At 38.3% G+C, this 12206-nt stretch overlaps 1 protein-coding gene across 1 annotated transcript; it reads left to right on the top strand.

Moving 5' to 3' along the window:
• The first annotated feature begins 299 nt into the window (after positions 1 to 299).
• Positions 300 to 7191, top strand: spint2 (serine peptidase inhibitor, Kunitz type, 2). The gene is made up of 9 exons (XM_059533210.1): positions 300 to 874; positions 2075 to 2245; positions 4386 to 4454; positions 4895 to 4936; positions 5069 to 5224; positions 5312 to 5383; positions 5531 to 5701; positions 5792 to 5839; positions 6377 to 7191. Exons 1-9 carry the CDS (start codon positions 490 to 492, stop codon positions 6541 to 6543), a joined length of 1281 nt encoding a protein of 426 aa, XP_059389193.1. The 5' UTR covers positions 300 to 489; the 3' UTR covers positions 6544 to 7191.
• Positions 7192 to 12206: the final 5015 nt, after the last annotated feature.

The following is a 12206-nucleotide window of genomic DNA, read 5'->3' as shown; positions in this document are numbered from 1 at the left end:
CATCCGATATCTGAAAATACCTCAGTTAATTTGTCTTTATCATGTGAAGTTACGGTCATTTCGATACTGCCATTACTGTCATGCTTAGCCTACCAATTGAATTTACCTTGACTTTCTGTACAGACAGTTCCACACGCACAGATTGTTGTTCTGTCATGGTGGGAACGTTTTATTATTGACGCCCACTGTTTTCACACTGACCTCATGATATTCTTTGCTCAGCAGTTCTGTCGCTGCATGGGGGGGCTGTGTGTCTGCGTGTGCCTCTGCGATATGACAATCTAGTGAAAGACAAACGGTGACGTCACGTAAGAGGAAGTTGTTTGTTACATTAGTTCCCAGGAGAGGAGGCGCACACCTGCTATATAAATAAAGACACTGGTTCGTTTACATAGGTGTGGTCATAGACTTCGTTTAACTTTATTTGGTTCGACCCGTCGTATAGGACATAAACGAAAAGAGCTAGAACAGGTATACGGGAAGTGAAGAATGGCTCAGGTGTGGTTCGTCGTCGGTTTTCTCTGTTGTCTGTCGGTTCTAAACGCGTGTAAATGGGACCCGGACACAGAGCTCGAGCAGGGGCTTGAAATCAGCTCATTTGATAACGGCGCGGCTTACCTGGCTTACCTGCCGGAGATCTCGGACGTGGAGCAGTGTCAGAGAGCTTGCTGTGAGAGGGACGACTGCCAGCTCGCCGTGATCGGGACTCCGGCGGACGGCAGGTCAGAATGCCGCTTGGTCAACTGCGTGAAAGACGGCAAAGACGTGTGTGTTTTGACCCCGAGCACACAGTTTAAAGCGTACCGCAAGATCCTGGATGGCGCTGATCAAGAATCTCAAAACGCTGCAGAAGTTCGCTCTGTGAACACCACAGGTAAGCTAGGCTAATAAAAATTACCTCAGAAAAAATACAGACAAATATAGACTAGTTGGCTATTATAAACCAAAGTTAACGCCAAAATGTAGGAATTCATACTATGCTTATTCCAACAATTATAACTTCAATCAAAATCAGTTCGCCTGATAAAAATTGTATATCATAATAAATCATTATGTGACTAACTGTGGTTAGTGAAACTGGAAAATTCCCGTATGCAAAATGTAATTTCACGTAAATTAGCCTCTTAGGAAACGTTTATGAAAGGTCATAATTATTTGAAAAAAATAATAATAATAAAAAAAAATAATAAACTCGTACCAAACTTATTTACAAAAAATTGACCTGTACAGTTATAGCTTTTTTCACATTATTATACATTTGTGTTAGTTGCGTCACACAGACTAACTATCAGTTTATCGTGTAACTTGTTTGGCCATATGTTACCTTTATGTAAAGTATAATAAAAGGAAGTTCAGCATTTCATGGAATAAAATTGAGGTTGATAAGTAATATTATAATCTTTTCATTGAAAAACTGTTAATAATTATCTGTGATCTTAAATAGTTTTAAGTAAACTTAACCCCCCCCCCCCCCCCCCCCAAAAAAAACAAAACAAAACAATGCTGTATAGAAACCCTCCTCTTTTTCCAGGTAGTGGTGCATCATTATTGTCCACTGACCTGAGCAACCTGTACTTCAAGTTTTACAGCTCAGTACTGTAAACAAAAGACTTGAACTGCAGAAGGGAAGGTAAAGTTGCATATTCCCATACCTATGGCAAGCCAAGTTAACCTACACTAATCCCAGTATTACTTGTCGTAATTGCATTTTTACTAGTAAGATTTCCAATTACAGAGCTCCCTTAACATAACTGTAAAGAACTGCAATTGAGAGCTTTCTAACTGCCATTGAATTTAATTGAATTGAATTGTAACTAGTAAAAATGCAATTGTGACTTGTAACTCTGGGAATATTTTAAGCTAAAACGGCATGCCATACAAACCTGAATGATATCAACATTTTGGTACCATAATAATGTTACAAGAGCAGAGTTTGAACTGAGGTCTGCGATAATGTCATGAACAACTGCATTGGCAGTTTGACTGCCAGTTCAAATCTGAGAAACATATTTCCTATAGTTAGGACACACATATGAACTATATTGAGATTATTCCTTTTCTTCTGTCTTATCAGATCACTGCCGACTCCCAAGTGTGGTGGGAAATTGCCGCGCTGCTTTCCCACGATTTTATTATGATGTCGTCAATCAGACATGCAAGCAGTTCGTCTATGGCGGCTGTGGGGGCAACGATAACAACTTTAACTCCCAGGAGGAATGTGAAGCTTCCTGTACTGGGGTGACAGGTAAATAAAAGACAATATTTAGTGAGTGTTAACTTTTCAGTTTCATGCAAACCTTTATTATGTAAAAGGTTTATTTCCTCTAATGTTACTAGATTTATAATCCCAGATGCAATTGTGATGGAGATACTTTGAGATATTGACTTTGTGCAACTCTTTCTCCCCTCTGTCATAATCTGCTTTTATAGCTTCACATACACTACTGTTCAAAAGCTTGGGGTTGCTTTAGGTTTATTAAATGGTTGTGAAGTTTTTGCACTCACCAAAGCTGTATTTATTTAATTCAAAATGCAGTAAAAATAGTATTACTGTGAAATATTACTACAATGCAAAAGAGTTTTCCATTTTAATATATTTTTAATTATTTATTCCTGTGCTGGCAAATTGTGAATTGAAAGACTAAAACATACTGACCCCAAATTTTTAATGGCAATGTAAATACAATAATTAATTTAAATGCTATTTACTGACATGGGCTACGTGCTTTAGAGCAAAGGTTTTGAGTCAGGCCCTTTTCATTGTTTTGTATTCACAGCTTAGAAGTCTGTACATGAGTACAAGTTAGTCTATTGAAGTGCAGTGACAAAAACAGATCATTTGATGACAGACAAAAGGAATCTTCTGGAAGGTGTGGTTTTAAGTTGAGTACTTTTATTAGATTTGTTGTAGCACACAAACCGCTTATATCACTGGAGTGGACTGAAGGATTTTGGATCGCCAATATTTATACTCCATGGTCTTTCAGCAGCCTGTTAAGATGTAGTATGCAAGAAAAGTGGATAAATAAATGCAAATCAATAAACACATCCCAGATTTGAGGCAAGCTTCCATTTGCATCTAGGTAATGTTTGCATAGGCTTACTTTGGACATCAAGAGGAAATGCAGATAAATGTATTGTACTGAAAGAAGAACATTGTGTTTTATTGAGGATTACATACTGGTACGTGAGGCCCAGTTTGCCATTACAGTCAAGACACTTGGAAAAGATTTTAGAGGATATCGGTTTATGATTTAACATGTCTGTGGTGATGAAAACAGAGGTTTAGAGAAGGGGACCAAAATATGAGCTTTGGAAAACCATACAACTTTTATTACAGCCGTTCTCCAGTGGAGTGGGCACAAATCCAGTACCCACATTGTAGTTTGTGGTTGGCTGTGTGCTCAGTTTGGTCAGTCTGCTGGTTCGTGTCCTGCTATATTTGAATAGTGTCGAGTTGATTTCCACTTGGAGTTCGTAGTAGAGTTCAGCAAAGTTACTTGACATGCAGTCTGTATTGTTGCATTACTCTCAGTAAAGTCTTAAAGCTAAACATATATGCTAGTTGTTTCATATACAGTTTGGACAACTTCAGTGAGTTTCAGTGGGTTTGTGCTGAATGTCTTAACAAATTGGTTTCATCTTACCCTGGGTTGTCGAATAACCGGTTTGGTGACCTTTATGCAGATGGATTACCTGTCCTTGACAAAGGCATGCCAATCGCATTAGCTGTCGCAGTTTTTTTTTTATTTTTTTTTTACCTCTTTCCACTTTTTATTACTTCCAGTTGCCACTTTTCAATTTAGACTGAGGGTTGGAAATAGGAGGGAATTTTTTGTTTTCTTTGTGGGGTCACTGTGCTTCATGCCTGCTGTATCCAAATGACCTTTTGTGAGCCGTGGAATTACCAGTTTTATGAGATAAGATGGCGTTTAAATGGAAAAAGATGCCATCTGCTTCCAATAGAGAAATCCTAATATTGTCATCAGGAAATTATATGAAAAGTTCTACTTAAAACACTCTACAGCTATTTTGTGTTATTGTGTGTGTGTGTGTGTGTGTGTGTGTGTGTGGGCCGGTGTGTTTATTGTGAGGGTGTGTTACAAATTGTGCAAACTGTACATGGGACTTGCACAGCATTTTTTTTTTTTAAATAGAACATTCCTTACTGTTAATTTTCCTTAGATACATGGAAAAGATTAGTTTGGTATTTAGTACACTATCATTTAAAAGTTTGGCCTCTGTAAGTTTATATATATATATATATATATATATATATCTCTGAGTACCAACTTTTAAATGGTATTGTATGTCTCTTGTTCAGAAATATATAGTTATATAAACGCACAGAATAGTAATTTAAAGTGTCTCTCTATTCTCTTCAGGGGCTGTGCTTGCGGACTCTCATTCCATCGCTCAACGCAGCAGAATGTCCATGCCTGAAAACAACTTGGGTAATCAAAGATATATCTGGATATACCAGTGAGACTGGTTCTCAGACATGAGTAGTTATGACACAGCTGAAGAGTGATGCTTATCTGACTGAACATAAATAGTTAGCTCAAGTTGTGTCAGAGCTCTCAACAACCATGGTTAACTAATAATATATAGTAATACATTAATTGATCCTTTTGTAATTAATTAAAAGTGGGTATGTGGGTCCAGGATCCAGGCACTGTTCAATTCTGATAATTAATAATTATAAGAAATGTTTCTTGAGCAGCAAATCAGCATATTAGAATGTTTTTTGAAGAAAATGTGAAAACTCGATTAAAACTGAGATTGTTTGTAACTTCAAAATGAATGATAGACACTATTCTGACTTTAGTTGTATTTATTTTACCAGGTACTTGTGACAGATAAAACAATAGATATTCTGTATCTCTTTCCTCAGATGCTGAACCTCTTCCTGAAATGACTTCAGAGGACTTCCAGGGTATCTTATTACTTAATTTTTTCAATATTTAAATGAAATAAGTTTTAGTGTTTTTACATTGTCCACATCTTTAAGCAGAGTACAGTTGTACACTATTGGTTCTAATGTCTCCTTCCCGTCTTGCCGTATCAGAGAAGTGTCTGGCTTCCGCACAGGCCGGACCCTGCAGAGCCGCTTTTAGACGCTTTCACTACAATAATGGCACCTGTCAACAATTCATCTATGGAGGTTGTAAGGGCAACCAGAACAATTATAAAACTGAGGAATCATGCATGGCAACCTGCACAGGTACACTTGTGTATGACTGTTAATTTCCTGATCGTTCGTCATCGCTATAAATCTCTATGAAATAATAACTCTGTGTATGCATCCCAGTGAGGGTCATTCCCAGCAACAAGGAGGAACCTGTCATTCCCACTTCTCCTTTCAGCATCCGCAGCTTTGAAGGTAAAACGCCAAAAAAGTCACGTCAAGAATCTAATGTTCTACATCAGCTGCCTTGAATTTTTGTAATTCAAACATATTGCCAATAATGCAGTGGTGAATGTTTCTACAATATGAACAAGGCTTTCTTTATCCTGTAATTTAATGCAGAAACCTGTGCTGTGCCATCCGACTCTGGCCCATGCCGTGCAGCCTTCCCGATGTTTTACTTTGAGTCCAGCACTCAGTCTTGTAAGCCCTTCATCTATGGAGGCTGCATAGGAAACCTAAACCGCTACAACAGTGAGGAAGAGTGCATGGCAGCTTGCTCTGGGAAAGATGGTAAGAGGACAACAGAAATTCTCCTCCTGGTAGTACATTTGTGTCTTTGTTTTGCTGGTAGCTTATGCTGTTGTGTTTCTTTTTCTAAAGGCCGTTTTGATGGACATGGACACCACAGACGTGGCCGCTGGACTCCAGGTAAGGCATTGTTAAATACCTGATATGTATTAACAAGAATTGAATTCATTAGAATGATTATATTAATTAATTCTAATTTCATTTAAGAGTTTTTATCTGAAGCAAACTTTAAATACCTTATATATTATAAATTGTTCTTTTATACTTTTGCAACTTGATTTCGGCATGGAAATATTCAAGGAAGCTGGCACCAAACAAACATCCAACCAGTTATAAATAAATATATAGATAGATAGATGGATATCAAGAAAATATCATTTACACTTGTTTCCAAAAGCACAAAAGTCTGTGTCAGTGAATTTTGTTAAAGAAATGAACTTTTATTTTGAAAAAACACATTAAATTGATCAAAAGTGAAAGTAAAGGCATTTATTTACAAATGATTTCTATTTCAAATAAGTGCTGTGACAAAATAAATTTCATGTTGTCAGCAAAAATATTAAGCAGCACAACTGTTTTCAACAATGATAATAATAAGAAATGTTTGAGTTTGTTTTTATTACAAAATGTAACATGGCTCGTCTCTTTTATTCTCAGCCTTCTTCCTAGTTGCCACCCTGGCCATCATGTCTGCCCTACTTCTGGTAGGTCTGATCATGATCGCAGTGCGCAGAAACTTCAACAGGGGGTCCCTCATACTGGATGATAAGGAGGAGTTACTGCCTGAGGAGCAGGTGTCCTATGAGAAGCTGCCCGAAGTGTAATCAAGCTTAAGCCAGAGACCTTTCAGTGTCTGCTACGAACATCCATCACAGGGCACTCCAACATTCAGCTGAATTAAAACTACTAAGTTACATTAAACTTCCAATTTGACTACATTTTGGTAGCGGTTCCAAATCAGCATACGTAGAGCATAATACATGTGCACGTTTTGCAAACGTGTGCATTAGTCACACATAAGACATGAGCAATTAATTAAGAATAAAGTTTGTTTTTAGTTTTTAAAAGAGAAATTCTACTCTATTTTTAACTGTGGGATATGTTGCACTAAAATTGGTAAGTTGGTTGAAATACTACTTTTACCTTCTTTGACATCTGTCACTTTTTATGGTTAGAATCCTACATAGTAGAAGCTTTCAGGGATGTATTTATTGTCACAACCATAGTTACAATGCATATAATGAAGTGTTTTTTTTTTCTTACTTGAATGTTTATGTATGTATGCATTTATACGTAAGAATAACTGATTGATGAATTTAAATCTTTACCTAATCTTTATGCTTTTATAACAATAATAATTGCAAATTTTTTATTGAGAATGATTCGATGTAAGTCATTAAACCACTGCTAAAATACATTTTAAAAAAGCATTGTTATTTTAAAATCTTCAACAATAAAGGCAATTGATTCAGTTTGGGTTCTGTACTGATTTGTTGATATGTTAGCACATCAAGAAGCAATATGGCAGACCGGTCCTAGTTAAACAAAGAAGTCAGTTGATTTAAATCCAATTTTGCCTGTTAACACAATTAAACCATTAGAGCAAGAGCTAATTATATAATAAAGGTAGATTATACCTTGAAGATCATGACAGGGATTTTTTTTTCATGCATGTCAGGGGCAGGTATGTATGGTTGAAAATCTTACATTATTATTAATGGAATTACTATGTAAGGAATTAACAGGTATCAGTGTAGATAATTGGCATGTTGCCCTTATGACAACCTTCCTTACTAAAGACTTTTTATTGGCAATAACTGTGTGAATGTTAATTAAATTGAATACTTTAAAATATCTTCCTAATCAGAAATTTACTTTCAATAAACCTACTTTTTAAAGCCAATTTCTGATTAGGTTTTAGGTACATAAACGTTTGTAAAAATTTAAATAATGCAAAAAAATAATAAAACTTGCCCCCTAGTGGTCATTCAAGTTCATTTTAATTTTAACATTATTTTAATAGCCACTAGGGGGCAATAGTGGATTTGATGTTTTTAGGAATACAAGGAAAGTCAGTTCAGTATTATTTTGGTCATGTTTTAACATCACATGTACCATACTCCAATCATGAAAGTGCATTTTATATTCTCAAGTCAATATTTTACTGTGAATGAAAACTGTGAATAAAGAGTCCAAACATGGGCAAAGAATAAACCCCCTTAGTATAGTAAAACAAAATATGCTTTTTAAAAATCCAGCTTCAGCTATGAATGTGTTTAAATGATTACACAGCAAAAACATCAGCGTTGTTGCTGTATGGTGTACAGGCACAGTAAACCCCATTTATAATCTGTTAAGAGAAAGTCTCATGCACCGAGCAGCATTTGGAATGTAGGTTCTGTCTTTGTCTCAGCAAGAGGAGAACTCTGAAATTAGGTCATAAAGACCGAGCGATTAGCTCATTTCCCAGTCATGTAAAATCACCCCCTCCACTCAGACAGAACAGGCAAAAAAATGAAGGCAGGAAAACATAAAAAAAGTTTGGCTTACATGGCAGACTTACTGCAAAGTCTTTGTCTCAAGCATTACAAGTTTACCATGAATAACCTGACTAGACCAGGATCAATACAATTCACATTGAAAAAAATCAATCAAAAGGTCTTGATGGAGGTGTTTTTGAAAACTGAGAACGTGGCAGGAATGAGGGGGTCATGGGCCGTGGCTGACACTTAGATCACGAAAGTGCAGTGTGGGAAACGCTGCGTTTACAGAGCCCCATACGTCTACTGCAGGGCTCCATGATGTAAGGGGCCTTTGTGTTTGAGTGTGTATCTGAGCCTTGGCCTATGTAACCCCTGCATGTTGTCAGGGCCCGTGATCATCTGGTTTCCATCCCGCGTAAGTGTAATTGTGCTTATTTTGTGTGACACCCCTCCTTTCTCCACTACTCCCTCCTCACCAATCACACCAGCTGCCCGACTAACTGCAGAGATGCTCGGCATTCCATGAATGTAAGAGCGCCAAGCCTCCTATTTCCTCCTAACACACAATCATCTTGAGTCAAGTTACTGAGAGTTTGGAAAAGACATTTCTAAACAGACTACAAAATCACATTAACTTTAGCCAGCAAGTAACTGTTACAAGGTGGAGGAATGTTTTCATTCTAGAAAGCATCTGACTATGTGACCAACAGAAGAACAATGCATCTTGGCATGAAGAAGTACACAAATTTTAAAGATGATGGTTTGAAAATGTGCAATATACTTTCTTCTAAAGCTGCAAAGCAGTTTGTGTTTTTTCCTCATGCCATGATGTATTACTCTTCAGTTGTTCTCAAGTCTTTAAGTGATACGAATTTGCAGGTCAAAGTTCACTAAACTTGAAGTTTGGAATGCAGGGCATTCTTTTCTCTGTTTACGGACTTGATATATGGCTAAGATTTGCCATGGATCTTACAGGAAAACGTATCTATTTTATGAGGCAGTGATTTCATATGAATGCACAATTTAGAGAGTAAACATAAAGGCCGATCTTCGAACCCCACCCCTAAACATGTCACTGGGGCGTAAGCAGAAAGTACAAAAATCTAACTAATGAGACCATAGGAATTTATATGAATCAACCAATACTAATTAGCAAAATCGATGCCCATCTCTGAAAGATCGTCTCTTTCAGTTCAGTCAGTGTGGATTTGTTTGCGGAAGTAGGATAATGATGGCAGGGAAGAACCAGTCAGTACACATGGCCTTCCTTGACCTCGAGAAGGCATTAAATCGCATGCCTCGGGACCTCATCTGGCATTCCCTCTGCTATCGCTGAGCCCCCGCAGAGTACATTTGGTGGATTCAGCTCCTCTACACACCAACACCACCAGCATCGTCGGATGCCCTGCCAGCCTGTCTGAATCGTTCCCAATCACTATTGGCATGCACCAGGCATGTGGTGTGGCTCAAATGGCGACAAGTTGCAGACATTCCTTGTGACTGCCAAATGCCCATACCACTCAAGGACAAGATATAGTCTTCTGCCTAATCGCTCCGTATGGTTCCGAGAACTGGCCAGCCACCACCAAGCATGAGCAGACCCTCCATGGTATGGAAATGAAGATCCTCCGCTAATCCCTTGGCCTCACGAGACTCGAACACGTCATGAATGAAGATCTCCAAAGTTCCATGGGAAGCTCGACTCTGCTGGTATGGCCACATTATCAGTGATACAGAGGTGAAAATGGCCTATCATTTATCACTATATGGAAGACAATCTGACAATATAGTGGCGTACTTACAATTCCAAAGAGTGGCTTACCAACATTAATGCATTTATTGTATGCGATTAATTCAAAATCCTTGATGCGTTAAAATAATTGAAAGCATGGTTAAATGGTTAAATGCACTGCTTATTTTCACAAAAATAGATCTGAATAGATCTGCTGTGTTGCTGCTGGTTATAGCTTTTGTTGTATATTATTGCTGCTGCTGCAAAGCAAGTACAGGAACTTGCTACTGCCAATACATACGCCAATATGGTGGTGTGACTATTTAAGACATACTGCTGCTGCATAAATAGCATATATAATAATCCTTAAAGGTCCCCTGAAATGCTTGGAAACACACAGAGTTATTCTATGTGCTGATGTAATTTCAACCGAAACAGGAAGACAGGGCAGGACATATCAAGTAGCCCTGCCCCTTTTTAAAATAGACAATAGCCTTCGTTTATACCAGAGCCGTTGAGCTCATTAAAGCCGCATTTGGGCACAGATATGTCCAATATGTTTTGTGGTCTGCGCCGTCACGCGCATGTGATCCGCTCTGTGCTATCATGCCTCTGGACCGGAGCGTGTGTGCGGTGCAGTGGTTAGCATGACACAGTGTGAAACCAGACTTCTTTTTCCTCAATGGAAAGCATATTTGAATTATTTCTGCATATTCTGAATCGTTCCCTGTGCCCTATATAGTGCACCACGCGCCATTCAACGTACAGAAAATACAAATTCTGTAAACAAGTGACCGATTACAGCCGTGGCTTCAGCATCCATTTATAGTGTAGGGGGCAGGTGCTTCGGATTCTAGAGATCATTTGATTGGACAGAAGATTTGATTTTATGAAGTGAAAGACTGTAAGTTTTGAATGCTTATTTCTCCTAAATGCGAATTTTGTCATTGTTATGGAACACACCAGATTATTCATAACCTTAAGGCTAACATATTAATAGTAAAAGCTAAAAAAAAATTATATTTTGATTTCACGGGGACTTTAACAGATCTATACAGGTAGAGCTGGGGAAGGTGAAGGGTTTTAGAGGAATTTGCGCTCTGCAAATTGCTCTAGTGGATGCTAACCAGCCATTTAAATGTAAAGCAGCACACTCATTGGCTGCATTTGTAACATGAACCAATCAGCTTGTGCCAAATATGAATCACATAAGCTGTGATTATCATCAGTTTGTGTTAAGGACCTTTCAGTCTGCACCATCTAGAGTTTCATAAAAGACCTTGGCATTTAACGTATCAAATCTTTTTAGTTGAATTGTAAAAACGGTTATATAGTTTTCTCACCTGTGGTGAGTTTGTTGCTCAGACGTGTCATTTACCCTATAGTAAAACTCCTAGGCTCATTCATCCCTGCATCAGTTCCTCCACTGCAGCCCTCTGCACCTCAGAGGCCTGTCACCATGTCTTTAGTGCCTGACAACAGACTACACTGAACACCAGAAGATCAACACAAACCACATCTGACTCAAAACAGAGATCGAGAGAGAATGACATAGGAGAAAGACACCAAGAAGACATGTCACAGGCAAGATCAGGAAAGACAAGGTTATGATAAATTACATAGAAGAAGAAGAAAGAGTGCAGTGGGCTGAGAGGCAGCATTAGAGAAAGCCACTGCTGATGACGTCATGGCTTTTGCTCTCAGTGTGCAGAGGGCCGAGCCTGAGCACAGTGCTGAGTTGGGCGGGGGGGAGATTGGGTCTTGATGGAAAGGAGGACTGTAATTTGAGTGACCCCCATCTCAGATTGAAAGCAGTTGTGAATTCTCTTGAGGGTAAACTTTAGCAATCCAGACTCAGCTCACGGTTCCCACGACACAATCCGACCTCCCTCCTCACTCTGTCGCGATGTCCATTCTTTCTCTCGTTCCTTCCTAATGCCACCAGTCTCCGTGCCTATAAATGGGAAGTCTGGTGGCAGTTTCGAGGAACGGCCTGCACTGAAAAAAGCAGTACTCACAGCATTCATGCTTATTAAAAGAAATCTGGAGATGATAAAATGCATCTTAAATGGAAAATAGTTGAGGCAGATATTTTAAGAGATGTTTGGGTGGCTAGACCACACACGTCCCATTTTTTTCTACTTTCTTTATCATTCTATCATCGTCTTTATCTTTCTTAGGAAGACAAAAGCCTTTTCTATTTCAGCATCTGGGTCAACAATATGGCATTTATTTATTTTTTTTCCAGATCTAATCATTTAATCAAAGGTAC

This window comes from Carassius carassius, chromosome 41 (assembly GCF_963082965.1).
Source record: "Carassius carassius chromosome 41, fCarCar2.1, whole genome shotgun sequence".
NCBI lineage: Eukaryota > Metazoa > Chordata > Actinopteri > Cypriniformes > Cyprinidae > Carassius > Carassius carassius.
This window is presented reverse-complemented; position numbering and strand designations above follow the sequence as displayed.

Bases quoted from the DNA above. Each gene is read 5' to 3' on its own strand.
- spint2 (XM_059533210.1), top strand. From the start codon at position 490: ATGGCTCAGGTGTGGTTCGTCGTCGGTTTTCTCTGTTGTCTGTCGGTT. The intron at 4,455-4,894 runs GTAATCAAAGAT...CTCTTTCCTCAG, and splicing joins CATGCCTGAAAACAACTTGG to ATGCTGAACCTCTTCCTGAA. The intron at 5,384-5,530 runs GTAAAACGCCAA...AATTTAATGCAG, and splicing joins CAGCATCCGCAGCTTTGAAG to AAACCTGTGCTGTGCCATCC.